This window comes from Chelonoidis abingdonii, chromosome 12 (genome assembly GCF_003597395.2).
Source record: "Chelonoidis abingdonii isolate Lonesome George chromosome 12, CheloAbing_2.0, whole genome shotgun sequence".
Lineage (NCBI taxonomy): Eukaryota > Metazoa > Chordata > Testudines > Testudinidae > Chelonoidis > Chelonoidis abingdonii.
In genome coordinates this window covers 599851-617315 of record NC_133780.1, presented here as the reverse complement: position 1 = coordinate 617315, position 17465 = coordinate 599851, and the positions used below count along the sequence as shown (strand labels likewise).

General features: G+C 57.7%; 2 protein-coding genes across 2 annotated transcripts in view; both read right to left on the bottom strand.

The window, feature by feature from the left end:
* Window positions 1–5212, bottom strand: part of LOC116825567 (uncharacterized) — a 102936-nt gene extending 97724 nt beyond the window's left edge. Inside the window, exon 1 of the mRNA XM_075071488.1 lies at window positions 5116–5212. Within this exon, the coding sequence (XP_074927589.1) occupies window positions 5116–5176 (61 nt within the window). The 5' untranslated portion in view covers window positions 5177–5212. The remainder of the gene's footprint in view (window positions 1–5115) is intronic.
* A 6790-nt stretch (window positions 5213–12002) lies between these two features.
* LOC142047615 (uncharacterized) overlaps window positions 12003–17465 on the bottom strand; it is a 10595-nt gene continuing 5132 nt past the window's right edge. The window contains exons 5-11 of the mRNA XM_075071487.1: window positions 17423–17465; window positions 16385–16660; window positions 15945–16217; window positions 14866–15120; window positions 12900–13016; window positions 12453–12485; window positions 12003–12106 (exon numbers count right to left, since the gene is read on the bottom strand). Of these exons, the coding sequence (XP_074927588.1) occupies window positions 12048–12106; window positions 12453–12485; window positions 12900–13016; window positions 14866–15120; window positions 15945–16217; window positions 16385–16660; window positions 17423–17465 (1056 nt within the window). The 3' untranslated portion in view covers window positions 12003–12047. The remainder of the gene's footprint in view (window positions 12107–12452; window positions 12486–12899; window positions 13017–14865; window positions 15121–15944; window positions 16218–16384; window positions 16661–17422) is intronic.

Genomic DNA, 17465 nt, shown 5'->3' with positions numbered 1-17465 from the left:
CCCTGGACCTCCCGATCAGCTGTTTGTGGGGTGGCTCTGTGGGGAGGAGCGAGGGCAGGGCAGGCTCAGGGGAGGGGGCGGGAAGGGGTGGAGTGGGGCAGGGCCGGTGGCAGAGCCAGGGGTTGAGCAGTGAGCACCCCCGACACACTGGAAAGTTGGCACCTGTAGCTCCAGCCCCAGAGTTGGTGCCTAGACAAAGAGCCGCATGTTAACTTCTGAAGAGCCGCATGTGGCTCCGGAGCTACAGGTTGGCTACCCCTGTTATAGACTCTGTCATATCCCCCCTTAGCTGTCTCTTTTCTCAGCTCAACAGCCCTCATCTTTTTGGTCTCTCCTCATATGGCAGCCGTTCCATACCCATGATCATCTTTGTCACCCTTTTCTCTGAACCTTTCCCAATTCTATTCTGCCCTTTTGGAGAAGGGGTGACCAGACCTGCACACAGTATTCAAGGTGTGAGGGCACCATGGATTTATATAGCGGCAATATGAAGTTTTCTCTCATATTTTCTGTCCCTTTCCTAATGGTTCCTGACGTTCTGTTAGCCTTCGGAAAGGCTGTTTCTGCAGAATTGCTATTTTTTATGAGAAAAATTCAATTTGGCCAGAAAACATTGATTTTCTGTTGGGAAAATTGAAAGAGAAGATCCCAGGGCTGCCCGGCTCCCTGCCTGGGACTCTCCTGAGATGGAATTTCTGAGAAATTTCCTTCTCATGGAAACCTCCCATTTCCGACTTTCCTTCCGATCCAGAAGGAAACCACTTCCAGGAATCAAGTGTCAGAGGGGTAGCCGTGTTAGTCTGGATCTGTAAAAGCAGCAGAGAATCCTGTGGCACCTTATAGACTAACAGACGTTTTGGAGCGTGAGCTTTCGTGGTGAAAACCACTTCGTCAGAACGCGGTAGTGGAAATTTTCCAAGGGGCAGTATATATATGACTAGCACAAAGCTAGATGATAAAGAGGTTAGTTCATCAAGGGAGGGTGAGGCCCCTGTTCTAAGCAAAGTGGAAGGGTGGTGAAAACCAAAGGGAGGAGAAACTGGTTCTGTATGGCAAGCCATTCACAGATCTTTGTGTATTGTGCACATGAGCTCATGGATGTAATTCCAAAAGACTGTGAATGAGCTGCCAATTACCAAGAACCAGTTTCTCCTCCTTGGTTTTCCACCTCCTAACTGCTAGAACAGGGCCTCACCCGTCCTGACTGACTAACTCGTTATCTCTAGCTTTGCTTGCCTAGCAAATATATATACCTGCCCTGGAAATTTCCAACTACCCGCGATCTGACAGAATGTGGGATATCACCCACGAAAGCCCACGCTCCAAAACGCCTGTTATCTATAAGGTGCCACAAGGATTTCCTGCTACTTCAGGAATAACATTTTCTGTGGGAAGAAAACTCCATTTTCCAAGCACAGCTCTGGTGGGCAGCACCTGGCCACAGCGAAGGCCCCGATCCCCAGTGGGAATGATTCCTGAAGCGGGCAGCTTCCTCCGCGTGTCCATTAATTAACAAGAAATCCAAGACACTCACCGCCCCGTCTGTTTGTGCAGCCTGCAACCACCCCTTGGTTTCACTTTAGTGCCCTCCTCCATACCCCCAGAAATCCGGGTCTTTTCCTGGGAGATTACTCGCAAAACCACGGCCTTGCTCTGCCCACGTCCTGGGTGGTCTGACCTCTCGCGTGTCACTGCGTAGGTAACGCGATCTGAAACGTCATCCAGCCTGGAGATCATGAAGTAGTGATGAGTATCCCATTTCTGGTGACGGCTGTGACTAGCACGGCAGCCTGTGGACGCCCTAAAGCAACAAGAGCAAGGTTGATAACCACTGACCTTCCTTTGCTCAGGGGACACCAAGGGTCACCCCAGGGGGCCCCCAGCAGTGATGGAAGTGGGAATGTTCTATTTTTTCTCTGAACACTGGTGTGGTGGCCTCAGTTTCCCTCGCAGTTCGTAAGTCTCTAGTGGTGGGATAAGAGGTGGGATTGTTGTGGAGCCCTAAGAGGCAAGAATGTGAATGGTGTCCTGCACAGAGGAAATGACCCACACTCGTTCCTGGCCACTGAGGGCCTGGCCCCTCGCCCGCAAGGTGCCACGGAAGGGGTTGGGGACAAAGAGATCAGGTGCCTCCTGGCCCAAGAGGGACCAAAGGCAGAGGAGGGGCTGGAAGGGTTTCAGTTGGAGCTGGCTTTGGGAGGCCCAGCACTGGACCTGACTGAGGGGTCCTGTTGTCTGTACCTGAAACCTCTGCTGTGGACTGTGTTCCTGTCGGCTAATAAACCTTCTGTGTTCCTGGCTGGCTGAGAGACCCGGTGAATCACAGGAAGTGGGGGGGTGCAGGGCCTTGACTCCCCCACACTCCGTGACACCTCCCACTCCCAGCCATGTCCCCCTTCCCTCAGCCCCATCCTGGGCGAGGGACAAGCTGGGATCCATCAGTGATTCACACTGCACTGAGCTGAGGGGGACTCAGGAAGGACGATCTCTCAGCCTGCACCTCTGAAAGCCAGTGGCTTGTTTGGGGGAAGGGGCAGACATTGGGGGGGGGCAGCTCCCCCCAAACAACTGCCCCCCCCCCGGGAAAATGCCTTTAGGCAGGGAGGGGTGGATGTGCAAAGTGCTTGCACCGGAATCTGGGGTGTTTGTGGCATGTGTGCATTTCTGGAGTGTTTGGTGAGCATGTGGGGTGTGTGCGTGTGATGTGTGTGCGTGTGGTCTGCATGTGTATACACGTGTGCTGGGGGTGTATGCATGTGGGGTGTGTAAGGCACTTTGTTTTCAGTTCTAACTCACTTTTTACTGAAAAATTCCTGGGTTTGACAGAAGCCGTTAATTGGTGTTTACTCATTTTTCACCCCAATTTTGGCTCACTCAGGCACACAGAAATACTGATTGTGGTAAGAAAATCCAACCCGTGACAGCCGGTCGATGTGTTTGTGTGAATAATAAATTAGTCTAAGTGCCTGTTAAGGAAAGGCAATGGAGAGGAAGTCACACACACAGTTGCTGAAATAAATGACAACATCAAACTGCTTTCACTTTCAATACTCAGACTTTCCCCTCTTAGCTGCTTTTTTTCTGTCCTCCTGTCCCCCAGTATTAACCCTGAGATTGCTCCAGAAAACGGGACAGTTAATATCTAGTGCTGGTTTTCACCCACTTTTTACAAGTTCTGTGATTAGCATTGACAAATTCCCAGGAAAATTTAAACAAAAGAAAATCTGAAAACAAAGGACCTGGCGTGTGTGGGGTGCACGTGGGTGTGCAGAGGTGACGAGTGGGGGGGACCACACAGGGTCACATGCCTTCCAGATTTCTGCCAGGGTTTATGTGCCCAGCCCTGAACCCCACTGCATAGCACCAGAACCTTTAAATTGTGCCCCCCCCCCCCAACAACAGTTACATGCCATGGCTGGTGGGGTTCACACACCCCTTCCTAGGAACTAAACAGGCCAGTCCTGCCAGGATGTGAGCTTCTCAGCCCCCGCCCCCCTTCTGTGCCACAGGCAGGGACAACAAGCCCCCCACCCTGCAGGGAAAGCAACCCCCAGTTTCCCTGAGGGTGTCTGCCACGCAGCATGGCCTGGGGTGGTGGAATGGCTGGTGTAGACAGGCTGCAAGAGAGGGCAGGACTCTCCTTTGCTCCTGGAAACGTAACTTGCTTCTTCCGTTTCTACCTTACCTGAGCCCAGTGCCCCTTGTCCCCCCAGCCCGGTTACGCACTGGGGTACCAGGGGCAACGGGAGCTCACCCCCTTCTCATTGGAGACACGGAGTTTCGCTGAGGTTAGGTGACCCCCTGCTGTATTTACCAGGACACCACTGCCCGCGAGGGTGGCTGGGCCGGTCCCCCTCTGCTCCCATAGTGTGGGCCGGCTCCTCTCCCTGTGCTCAGTCCCCCTGGTTTGACACCACCCCTAGGGGTGGGGGGCGGCTCTCGGGCTGGCATGTGGGGATTTCTGGCAGAGCCCCCAAAGGCGGATGGGGGGACGCGGCTCAGGCCCATGGAGGAGACGGAGCGAGGGGCTGGAGGGTTGTAGATTTCAAGCCCAGAAGGGACATTCACTATCTGGACTAGGGCAGCGCCTAGGAGCCTCCATGGTGGCCCAGGACGTGGCTGCGCGGGTGCTGTACAAACGCAGAACAACCCAAGGAGCTCACACCCCCTCGGCGCCACGGTACGGCCACCTTGGGGTGCCCCCGCCAGCCCCCCGCTGGTAACCAGCCGGTTTAGAGCCCGGGGCCAGCAAGCCACTTTGTGCCCCCTACCTGGGCTTTTGTCATATGTCCACCCCTGCAGCTTTGTGCCCTGGGCGGCTGCCCCCCTCGGCCCGCCCGGCTTCCAGCCCTGGGTGTAAACTGCTCCAGTCGCGCCCCCCGCCCCCCATGACGGGTAATCGGCACCACCCGTCTGTCTATCGGTGCTGCTGGCGGCGCGCTGCCTTCAGAGCTGGGGGGCCGAGAGCGGGGGGGGGNACACACACACACACACACACGTGTACATAGCGTTACTGTGCAGTCCATGAAATAAACCACCCCTCTGTGCTCCTGCGTGGCCGCCCAGTGGGATGCCCTCCCGCCTTCCCCCGCTCCAGCTGGTAACTAGTCGTAGCGCCCAGGGCCAGCAAGGATATATGTGCCCCCTACTCAGTTTTTTCACCATATTTCCACCCCGTTTTCCACCCCTGCAGCTTTGCACCCTGGGCGGCTGCCCCGCCCTGGTTACAGCCATTTAAACCGTGGGAGTAAACTGCTCCAGTCGTCCCCCCACCCATCATTCACGGAATGTGTCGCGCCCCCCACCCATTACTGGTAATTCGCATTAATCCCGTCCTCCTTGCTGCCCTGAGAGCTGGGCGGCCGAGAGTGGAGGCTGCTGGCCGGGGTGGGGCGGTAGGACTATTATCTCATCCCTCCCCTCCCCGCCCCGCAATTCCGCCCGCTGTTTTTATCCTGCGCCGCTATCACGGCAGCGGGGCCTGCGGGACCCCCGGGATCCCACTTTGCTCACGCCCCCAAGAACCTCCTGTGCCCCCCACGCGTGTCACAGGGAGCTGCCCGGCCTGTTCCGGTGACACCCCCGGCTGGGGCACCCAGCCCCCCTCGTACTCACCGCCCGCCGCGGCTGGAGCCAGGAGCGCCCCGCAGAGCGCCAGGAGCAGCCCCCACGCCATGGGGCTGGGCTGGGGGGGGAATAGGCGCCTGTATAAGACAGAACCCCCAATATCCAGACTTGGGGTCACCGCCCGCCACTGCTGTGTCCCTGGCACTAACTAGCACGAGCGCTCTCACTAGCACTTTCACTTTCACAAGTCTCTCAGCTGCCTGTGGCCGTCCAATCAGGACGCAGGCCGAGGCTGTTCGTCATCGGTATCCGGGCAGACCGGGCTGTGCAGGTTACAGCCCACAAACATCCCCTGGCTGCGGGCCCGTGGGGATCCCCCAGCCTGGCCTGTGCCTGGGGCTGCGAAGGGCTGAGTGGGGCGGGGGCTGCAGGGCCTGGGGGAGCCCGGGGGCTGGACCCGCTCTAGGGCAGGGCACCGGGTACCATGGGGCAAGGGCACAAAGGGGCCAGGAGCGAATCCCGGCTGGGAAGGAGAAGGAGGTTTTGGACCCTCCGAGGGGCGAGGCTGGAGCAGCCCCCACAGGAGCTGGGGGGGGGCCCACAAACCATCCCTCCATTGCCAGAGGGCGCTGGCAACTGAACCCCTGGACTGTCTGGCGGGCAATGGGGGTGGTGGGTCCAGGCTCAGCAGCTCATGTCCCGGTTACAGCTCATGTTTCTAACGCTTATGCTTCAGGGCCTCAGCCAGCCACTGGCAGGAGTCAGGAAGGAATTTGCCCCCCCAACAAAATAATGTGGGGTTTGTTTGTGTTTTATCTCCTCCCTCTGCAGCAGCTGGAGATGGGACGGGGGGGGGGGCCGGGCGCTGAGGGGGCACCCAGCATTATCTCACCTGCTCTGTAATTAAAAAATTAAAAACCCAGTGCCCCTCTGGAGCAACACAAGGGGTGAGGTGCACAAAGAAGCAATGTTAAAAACACTGAGCCTGAGGCTCTGTGTAATCAAACTGTTGCTTTAATTCGGATACATAAAACCTGTGTAAGCACAAAATAACCCAGTTACACCTTATGTAAAAATTAATATGGCTAAAATAATGTTATAAAAGTTAAACTACGGAAGGAATGTGCATTTTCCCAGGACATGTGCAGTGTATATTGGAGAGGGTAAAAGAAATGCAAACAAAACATGGTGCTTAATTAAAATCCTATGAGGGCTCCAAAAGGAGCTGCACTAGGCTGGGTTTTCTTTTTCAGATCTCGCTGTGTTTTAAAAGCAGGAGCTGAAAATGAAAAGGGATCAGAACTCACAGGGGCAGCTCTAGACATTCCGCCGCCCCAAGCACAGCGGCATGCCGCGGGGGCGATCTGCCGGTCACCGGGAGGGCGGCAGGCGGCTCCAGTGGACCTCCCGCAGGCCGGAGGGTTCGCTGGTCCCGCGGTCCGCTGGTCCGACGGCTTTGGCAGACTGCGGGAGGTCCACCGGAGCCGCCTGCCACCCTTCCGGCAACCGGCAGAGGGCCCCCCGCGGCATGCTGCCCCAAGCACGTGCTTGGCGTGCTGGGGCCTGCAGTCACCCCTGAGTACCTGGGTGGAAGTTGATTGTGGCCCTTTTAAGACAGAGTCTCTGAACTGCTGATGGCTTTGGATCCAAAAGCGTCTGTGTCAATGCAAAGCACCTGATAAAAAACAAAAACAGCCCATAAAAGACAGCATAAAGGAGCCGCAGATAAAGGACAGACCTGGTCAGCAAACAAACTACCCAAAACTAAAAGGCTCAAATTTTGACCCTCCGCAAAAAGATAAAAAAAAATCCAGTAAAAGTTTTGTTAAATCCACTATTAGCAAAAATAAAAATTGGTATAAATTAAACTCAGCTAAATGTGTCTAAATTGGAACCTAAATGTTCGCCCAACTCCCTTCCTACTATAACAGCCTAAATAAAAGCACATCAACACCCCAATGGCTGAGCTAAGCAAAATGTAGTAAACACCATATTAAAAAAAATTGGTTTTAAAACAAAAATGATAAATACTATAAACCTAAAGGTGATTAAAAATAAGTTAAATTTCTTGTCACAACCGCAAAAGAGTCTCATTCACAAGCAGGCAGATACTACTATAAACTGGGTACAAATCAGTCTAAAAACCTAAAAGCAACATGGAATAGACTCAAGACTTTAAGGCCAGAAAGGACCATCATGATCAGTATGGGGTGGCACCTAAACACCATCTCCTGGCTGCTGTATAAACCACAAAGTTAAAAAATAAAACTGCCTTGGCCAGAGGCTGTACTGAGCTGCAAATTCTTAGTTTAGCATCACTCGAACACAAAATGTTTTGGGTAATATCTGGGAATGTTCGGGTATTAACGCATCTTTTAAAACAACAAAAAAGGTCCTTGTTCAATACCTACAAACACAGATGAATGCAATATATTCCCAGCATAATTAAGCCTAATTTGTTATTAGGCAAAATTATTGTTAAAATTGCTCACCAACAGTACAAACACAAAACTATTAAAATTGAGCCCGCTCCCAAAATTGACCAGGGGATCTTTTGGGCTACCCTGGGTTATGGGCCAGTGGGCTGGAAAAGAGGAGAAATTAGACACCAGAGGGTATACGGCGTGGAGCCCTCAGAAATGGGTGCGCTTGTCCCTACCCAAAACCATGTAGCAAAAATATCTGATTGGGAACATATGTGTGGGACAAATTACACGTGTTTTGTACGACGGACAATGTGTGTGTGTTACATCCTGGGATAATGCAAGTATCAGTCACCCCCCAGTGGATGAATGTAGATGCAGTGCCAGTGTGTTATCTACTAGCAATCACACGTACTATTTACCAAAAATTCAAAAAGCACAGAGCATTGTAGCCGCTACTCTGGTTAATTTCTCTGTTACCCTTGGCCTGCATTGGCACAATCTAACTAATCACTTATTGTCAAAAACCAAGGTGACTCCGTTTTTACAACAAACACCAAAAAATATAAAAAAGTGTCATTCAAACATGGTGCTAAAAATTGCTCGGTTTAAAACACAACGGACAGCGTATCACGGGTATGACGTTTTTACAGGCTGGTCCCTGACCTCTAAGAGCAGATTGCCTATTAGGTTTCACCCATTACTAGTTGTGTTAACAGGGTCCTGTGTTTGCTTGCTAGGAATGTGTTGTTTGTGCTGTTGGACAAAAGGAATGTTTGTTAAATTACAAGCTCAAATGGCCTCTCAGTATATTGCTATGAAACAGTCGTATAAAATATGACCCACTCAAGAATTGTTCTTGAGGGATCAAAAGGGGGACATGTAATCTTAGGATTTTATGTTTGTATAATGTAAAATAAAAAATAATACTGTAGCACGTATTAAATGTATTGATGTACGATTTAACCATATCCTGCCAGCCACCCTTTCTGAAGAGCAGGAAGGAATGGGCCGAATGGGCCAATGGTAGAGACTCAGCAGCCGGAATCTGCGTCTGGGCTGATTGTTTTTCGTTTGCATTGCAACTTGATGTTCCTGTTCAAAATCTTCTGTGTAAATTAATTCTATGTTGTGTGTAAATAAAATATGTATTAAAAAATAAGCGTAAAGACCATCACCAAACCACACGTTCTAAACAAACCCCAAACAAACGCAAAGGCACCAAAAAATTACAACAAGCCGCTATTAAAATGTCAAAAAAAAAAAAGCAAATTCACAACTCTAAAAATAAAACAGGCACCTATCACTGAGGACAAACTGCTATAATCAAAGCCAGCCTGGGGTAACTCCCCAAAAAACGTAATAACAAAATAAAGACATAAAAAAAAACAATTGAAGAAAACAAGCACTTGTCAAAGGACAATTCAGCGCGACGGTGCAGAACTCGCTGGTCCCAATGAAGGAAGATCATTGTATAACCAGGAGGCCTTGCCATGAAACTGTGGGCTCGTCCTGCCAAGACTTCCCCAGAGCATCGTGTCTCGACCGACGGGACCCGCCTCCTCCCTACCCACAATCAACCCAGCTGGGCACTAGGACTCTGGGACTCTGGACTGGTCACTGTAACATCGACTGGCGGGACAGTGCGTGTGTGTGCACGTGTGCACATTTGTGTGTGCGCTGCCTCCAGCCAGGAGCTGCCAGCTGAGCTGCAGGGTCTCTCACAAATACAGCCCGTCTTGTTGTGAGCTGCCCCCGCACAGCTGAGCCAACGCACCAGCAGCTCTTTGGGGTGGGGGTGGGTTGCAGAAACCAGACCAGGCCTCTGCCCCAGACACATCCTGGGGGCCCTAGGGAGCGATGTCCAGAGGCCAGGGAGACAGACAGAGCGAGGATCCCACCTAACACAACCCTCAGCGCTCGTGTGATTGTTCAGCCACAGCCCCCGGCTTGTCGCCTGCTTGGAGGTTTTCTCGTAGTGCAGCAGCAAATCCCGGGTCTTTTCCTGGCAATACGCCTGGCCCCAGCCTCTGCTATCCAGGCCCCAGCGGGCAGGTTCTCAGAGCTGGCGGGAAAAGGCCACAAACCATCCATGGTGGGGGGGGGAGCGCAGGTGTAACCAGGGTGTTATCAATGGCAGGTGTAATGCCAGGAACTGCTCAAGTGAGGGCAGTGGGAAGGGCAGTGGCTTCAGCAGATGTTACTGAGCATGCTCAGTGCACCCTGCACAGCACATTCCCACGGCAAGCAGTTTCTCACACTACCCCAGCAGGTCCCAGGAGGTCCCCCAAGCCCCCGGGTCTCTCCTTGCCCCCTCCCCCGGACGATTGAACCAGGCTGGTCACTAGCCAGGGCCACTGCTGGCCAGGCCGGGTGCCCCTGGCTGGAACCCACTGCTGGAATCAGGGTGCAGCCACTGCTGTGGGGGACTCCCCCAGTGCACTATCCCCAGCCCCACACTGCTCTGCTCAGGGGAACCCCAACACCCCCCCATGGCACACAGGATGTGTCTCCCTGGGGTGCGGGGCTCTGGCTCAGCATGGGGGTGTCCCTCAGATTCCAGGGAAGGATGGGGCTCACAGGGGGCTGGGGTGGAGGGAGAGTCATTCAGGCTCAAGGACCCCCCAGGCTGCCCCTTGCATCTCCCCCACACCATCACTCACTCCAGGCATCTTCTGCCCCCAGCAGACCCAGTAGCCCCGTGCCCCCTGCGCTGCGGCTGAGTCTTGGTGAGTGGCGGGGGAGGGGGGGGTTGGAGAACGCAGGGAACTGACGTGAGCTGCCAGCAGAGCAGAGATGCTGCCCCCATCACCCACTATGTGCCAGCAGGGGATGGAGGCGGCTGGGGGGGCTCAGGGCAGGGGGCGGCTGGAGGGCCACCAGGACCCAGCATGTACCCAGGGCTCTGAACCAGGCTACAGCCACCACCCCTCTCCCCCGTGCCCAGGGCGATTCGCCTACAGCAGATGCAAGGTTAAACACCCAGCAGATCAGCGCCCTCGCCCGCCCAGAACCCGCAACCGGGCACCATGGGAGTGGAGATCGCTGCTGGGCCGGAGGGCTGAGTGCAATTTGTAACCAGGGTGAGAGGGGTCAGGATGGGGCCTCAGCTCCGCCAGGGGCAGGGGGCCATCGCAGGCAGATCCCAAGGGGTCCAGCCATCCCGGTATGCCCCCTCCCTCATCAGCCCCATTGCGCCTGCATCAGACCCACAGCCCCATCGAGACCAGCGGACACCCCTGCCCCCAGCTCTGGGGGAGGGGAGTGGGGGCCGATGGGTTAGAATGTAGTGGGGAGCTGGGAGCCAGGACCCCTGGGTTCTCTCCCCGGCTCTGGGAGGGGAGTGGGGTGCAGGGGGTTAGCTCTGGAGCAGCAGGGATGGAGGGGGCAGGGGACCCTGGTGGGCAGCTAAGCCCCTTAGTCAGAACTTGTGCAGCATCCTCCTTCCCCACGGGGGGGCAGCACTGGGGCAGGGATAATTACATATTTCCCACACTGCTTCTGGGCACTAACTGCAGCTTTACCGTGGATCCCAGAGCCCCGCGGGCTGGGACAGCAGAGCAGAGACCTGCTGTAATGACCGAGGCTGCTCAGTGCCGGAGCCCCCCGAGCCCTGGGGTGCCAGCAGCGCCCGGGGCCCCATGACCAGCCCCGGGGGTCCCAGTAATACTCAGACACGCGGCTCGGTGGAGGGGTATTTACTGGGGCCAGCGGCAAAGGGGGCGAGGGCAGATCCCCCCAGCCCAGAGACGGCTGCAGTTCCACGGGACCGATAGCGTCTCCAGTTCAGGGCCCTGGAGTGGCCCAGTAGAGACTCCGGACCCGTCAGCAGCGTGCCGGGGGCGGCCGCTCCAGTCCAGAGCCTCGCCCAGAAAATTGGTGTCTGTGGGTTTCTGGGCCGGGCTCGGAGAGTCTCTCTCCTGGGGCCCCCGGCTCCAGGTCTCTGCTGCTCCCTGAGTCCCCCGCAGACCTGCCCCGGCTGAGATGCCCGGTGCACTCGCAGCCTGTTCCCCACGTGGCTCGGGCACCATCCCTGGGCTTCGCTCCAGCTGCCCCACGGCTCCTGGCTGCTGTATCTGGGGAGGAGCCATGCACACAGTGCTACGCAGGGGGTCTCTGCTGCGGGCGACTCCTGGCAGTCGGGCTGTGGGTGGTGGGTTCAGAGAGTCACAGATCCCAAGGCCAAAAGGGATCACTGCGATCATTGGGTCTGATCCCTGCACAGCAGGGGCCGGAGACCTGCCCCCAAAATCCCAGAGCAGATCTTGGAGAAAACCAGCCAACTGCAAGTTAAACACGCCCCGCGGTGGAGAATCCACCAGGACCTTTGGGAAATAGCTCCAGGGGTTCATTCCCCTCACTGGTAAAACCTGGCGCCTCATCTCCAGCCTGGCTGAGCAGCACCCAGCGTCTCACACCGGCGGGGTCTGACGCGGGCCAGTGGGTCCAGGCTGGCAGGGGCAGTGGGTGGTGGGTCATCAGGCACCCGGCCCGTCACGCAGGTGGGGTCCTGGCTGGCAGGGGCTGTGGGTGGGGGGTCACCGGGCGCCCGGCCCGTCACACAGGTGTGCTCTGACGCAGGCCAGCAGGGTCCAGGTCGGGCGTGGGATCCTCTCCTGGGGAGGCAGAGGAAGGTTTATTCCATGTTCCCGATTTCACAGTGTGACCCTCCTCCTCCCCGCCACCCTTGGGGTCCCCAGGTCCCGGAGCCCCAGACCGAGTCTCTGGGGGCCCGCCCAATGGATGGCAGCTGACCCCGAGCCCAGCCCCAGGCCTGGCGTTGGGTGGGCACAGAGGCACTGGCCGCCCCGCTGGGCACTATGGAGGCGGCTGCATGGGGTGGGTGACCTGGACCAGCACCCCGGGGGCAGGGCCCAGCCAGCGAGGGCCCCCCCGGTGTACCCACAATATACAGGGGTGGGCAGTCCCGGGGGCGGGGGTGGGGGGATTTGACTCACTCACCAGCAGTCGGGGCGAAGCTGCCTCTGCCAGAGTCTGAAATGAAGCAGGGAGCGTAAGCGTGTCACACCGGCCACTGGGGGGGGGGAGGGGCTGAACTGGTTGGGGGGCCCCCACCCCCCCAGCAATCCCTGCCTTACCTGAACCCCCCTTCCTAGTGACCCCCATCTCCACCCCCCAGCCAGCCAAGGACACCCCCACCCCGTGGTGATCCTGATCCCACCTACCCCAGCTCAGCTCATCACCCGTCTCTACCAAGGCAAGAACCCGCCCCAGCCCATCCATTGCCCTGTGCCATGGAGCTACCTACCCCACCGCACCCCACCCCACGGCCCTGCGCCCCGGCACCGCCCCACCCTCCCAGAGGAGACTGTCGCCCTCTCCGTGCCCCTCCCCAGGCTCTGCCCCCAGCCCTGCCTGACGGGGTCCCCCTCCGGTCGCTCCCTTTACCCGAGCGCTTTCTCCTCCACACCACAACTCCAGCCAGCACGGCGCCGGACCCAGTCAGCACAGCGAGGCCGAGGGCAGCCAGGATCCCGGGGGCCGGGCCCCCCATCTCCCCGGGTGCTGCAGGGATGAGGAGAGAGGGTCACTGGGGTGAATGGGGCATTTACCGGGCATCTGACTCAGGGCCCTCCCCGCTCTGTGTCACTGCCCATGGGGGCCGAGTTACCTCCCGCCCCGGTCAGGGTCCGGGTCATGCTGGGACAAGCCGGCTTGGCCTGGGATCCCCACCCGGGGCTGGCAGGGCCCTGAGCTGGCACCGGCAGAGCCAGGACAGGCCATTAGCCCCGGGCAGCCCTGGCTTGTCCCTAAAGCAGGGAACCTCCCTGCAGAGTCTGATTTCAGACAGCCCCCCGCACACAGCGACCACAGGAGCCGGGGGCTGAACTCACAGGCCCCATCGGGGCAAGCTGGGCCATGGGGCTGCCCCAGGGTGCTTGGGGGTCAGCCCAGCATCGGGGTCACTGGGGACAGGCTGGGGAGAGCCCAGCTGAGAACCCGGGACAGTCCCTGAGGGCTGGATTGGACCCAGTCCCTGCTGCTCCTGTCCTGTGTGTTACAGGGACACCGGGAGAGCCCCTCAGCCCTGGGACAGGTTCCTTCTGCCGCTGAAAGGCGCCGATGGGAACCGCTTGGACCGTTTCTATCCTACAGCGTCACCTCTGTGAAACGGGGCTGGGCAAAGGGTCGGTTTTAACCCATATCCCCTTTGGGAAAAGTTGTGAAATGGTCAGAACGTCCTGTGTCAGCATGTTCGACGTGAAATCCCTTTTCAGTGAGAAAAGTCAGTTAATTTACAGGAAATAAAAGTCAAACTGAAACCAAACATTTCACATTTCTCAAATCAGTGTTTTCATTGACCCGAAGAGAAACAGTCTTCGGATTTTCAGTTTGTGGAACTTTGAGATTCCAACTTTTCATCCTGCTGCGGGATGGGAAGGCGTTTGGAAATCTCAAAGCTTTTCCCAGGCTGGGAGAACAGTTTCCCGCTCAGCTCTTGTCTGACCCCAGAGAGGAGCAGCCATGGGGACAGAGGAGAGATTGAGACAGACCCTTTCTATGCCACGTGTGGAATATGAGAAAGATTCCCTCAAACCACCAGGAACCTTAAACATGTCTCATCAAATAGCGATGCAGAAAATCAGCCCCTGATCGATGGAGATGAATAGAGCCGGCCCCGTGCTGCAGAGACCTGTCCCAGCTCAGGAATGGACATGGGGATCGAGCCCCAAACACAGCATGACTCTATCCTGGGCCGAGAAGGGGGGTCGTTTGTGCCCCTGACAGACACCATGGGGCTCCGGCTTCTCCTCACCTGGCAGCTCCCAGCTGGTGGGTCCAGCCAGCGAAGTGTCCGTGGGGTGAAGGGGCTGAGCTGGACTAGTAACGGTATTGAAGCCAATGGGAGTTGGGCCGCTAAATCCTATAGCACCGAGCCCTGGAGCCCCAGCTGTGCCGGCTGTGGGGAACGGGACCCAGCCAGCACCCGGCAGAGCCTCCTGCAGCTTCCCTCCTGCCTGGCTAACCACGTAACGCTAAGCTCCAGTGTCGACCAGGTCGGAGGCAAAATACTCCCCCAGTGTGGTTTGGGGCAGGCCCCTTTCGGGTGTGTGTGTGCAGGGGGGATGTGTCTCATTCCCCCAGCTGGGAGCAAACCCAGCCGGTGTCCAAGTCCCCAAGAGGCCCGGCTGTCGGACGCCTCCAATGGGGGTAGGTGGGTGGGCACAGTGTGGGGGTCGTGGGCGATGGGTCACCTGGCTTCTGCTGCCACATCCGTGGGCATCAATCTGGTCCCCGCCCTGGGCAGGAGATGAAGCCGGACATGCTCAGCTATGGCTCACGCTGGAGACCCGCTCAGGGACGGTGCCAACGGGGGTCCTATCCCTTCCCCTGCCCCGAGAGAGACCATTACCCGGGGTCACCAGCATCTCCTGCAGGCTGTGGGGCTGCACGTGGCAGGAGTAGCTGTGCCCGGCCCCGGCCTGCTGCGGGATCCCCACGGATCTCTGGAGCTGGGACACATCACCGATGAGGGGAGCCAGGGTCTCCTTCCCGTCCCGCACCCAGGAGACGCGGATGGGACGTGGGTCAAAGCCCCTGGCATGGCAGGAGAGGCTGACGGAGCCATCGGGGGAGTCTCTGCGGGAAACCGAGACCTCGGGCAGGGCTGTGTGGGGAGAGAAAAGGAGACACCCAACATTTGTTCTGCTCTGAACGTTAAGTTCTTGTTGTTGGGTCTGGATCAAGGAGGAAGCACAGCCTCCAACCCCCCCGTTTCAGTGGTTACAGGACAGGGACGTATTTACACTGATGTCCCAGCAGCCTCCTCATTGAACCGAACAGCCTGCAAAGTGGGGAACGGATGCAGCTCCACTCCCAGACTACGAGCAAGATTCAGCCCTGCAGCCCCAGGCTGTCCGACTCCCCTGGGGCCCTCACGGCCCCGCTGCCCCAAGAACCGGCGCTCGGGCCATGACCGCCCCGCGATTTTAGCACCATGAGCTGCACTGTCAGCCCTGTGGAGGGGAAGCAGAGAAAGGGAACATCACAGCTGCTCACACCACCCCGGGCGCTGCCCGGACAGGAGCGTTACTGCTAGTTACACGCGGTACAATTATCGACTCCATCAGCGCATCAGTCACGGATCTTCACCGTGTTACTGCCCCAGGGGCCTGATCGCCCAAGGAGAAGTGGCACCTTCGGCCTGGCCTGGCTCTGAGACGCCCCAAAGGAGTGACGGGCTTCCCAGCCGGCTTAGCCCTGGGCTATCCCCCAATGGGGGGCGGCGGTGGGAGCCCTGTCTCAGGACATCCATGCTAGGGGCTCCCAGGGCTGCTTTTTGAGGGCACTACTCACACGGTGCAAGGTGCTGTCTGGTGCAGACCAGGACACACAGATAGTGCTGCCGGGTGCCCACTCCTGGGGGGGGCTGGTTCACTGGGGACATCCCTGCCCCCCACCCCTCCGGGTTCCATCATTCACCCTTCTTACCCATGTTGGGCACCGGCTCCCCCAGGCTGCTGTGCACCACCTGGCAGGCATAGCTGTGGCCCCACCGCTGGGGGATCTCCAGGGACTGCCGGATCTGGTAGGTGCTGTCGGCGTGGGGCAGGAACCTGCTGGCGTCCATGGGCGGCAGGATCTGCGCCCCATCCCGCACCCAGGAGACGCGGATGGGACGCGGGTAAAAGCCCCTGGCGTGGCAGCAGAGGGTGGCGGCGCCTTGGGGGGTGTCTCTGTAGGTCACCGATATGCCTGGGGGTACTGGAGGGGAGGGGAACAAGTCAGCAGGGTGCAGTCAGCCCTGAGCCAGTGCGGGGCGGTTGGCAAAGCCCTGAGGACTAGTGGTCACAGAACAAGAGGGGGCGCTCTGAGACCCGCTGCCAGCCAAAGGTTCCCTCCGGACCTTGCTGCCAGCTGCTCGGACTCACCCTGCCGTCCCAGAGCCTCCATCCCTCCCCGCAACAGGCTCCGCAGGGTGTCCACGCACTCCTCCTGCAGGAACTCCCTTGCAAACAGGGTCCAGGTGTGACCAGCATCCCAGAAGTGCATCTCGTTGGAGGCTTCTGGTGCCAGCGGCACCCATGCGGATTGGTTTCTCTCCAAGATGAGGAAATCCTGCCCGTCGAAAGCAAAGTGAAATTGCCCTCGCACGGGGGTGTCCCCGTCCAGCACACAATTCACGTGCAGCTGCAGGGTGTGGATCCCTGGGGAGAGACAGGGAGGAAAAACGGTGCAGGATATTGTCTGTGTGTCAGTCCATCTACAGCCCCTGCACCTCCCAATCACTGCAGTGCCTGAGGCCCTCTCCACCCCTAACGCACGTATCCCATCACCCTTTGCCACAGGGCTGGGCCATTGTCCCTGGGTCACAGATGGAGAAACTGAGGCCCAGAGCTACAGCGTGACTGAGCCCAGCTCACACAGGGCGTCGGCTGCACCCCAGCATTCTTGCAGAGAGCTCATCGCTCCTGATCTAACTCCAGAACGGGGCATCCGGCCTCCATGGAGAATCCCCCATGACCCTGGCTGAGCCGATCCCAGCGGGAGTTACTCTCGGTTAAAATTAGCCCCTTTGAGTTTGTCTCACTGCAGCTGCCAGCCCTTGGCTCTCACACGGCGACGTCTGGGATTAAAGTGCCGTCTGCACTCAGAAATCCCCACCCACGCGGGTACCTACTGAATGGGATAAGTCTCCGCACGGAAACATCCCCCTACTCCCCGTGGCCTGGTTCCCAGCCAGCCTCTGGCCACCGAGACCTGACTCTAGGGAGAAAGAACTCAGCCATGCTCCTGCAGCTGCCCTGATTGGCTGCTCTTCCCCTGGAGGCGGGGCAGTGGGGAAGGGCGGCCAATCAGGGCTGGAAATCTCATGCAGGTTCCCGTGCCCTGGGGCTGCTGGTGGTGAGGTTGTGGGTGCTGGGAGCTCGCCGTGGGGCTTGGGAGCTCACCACGGGGCCAGCACTCACCCCCGGTCTGGTTGTGCTGCGCCATCCACCGGTGGGTCACCAC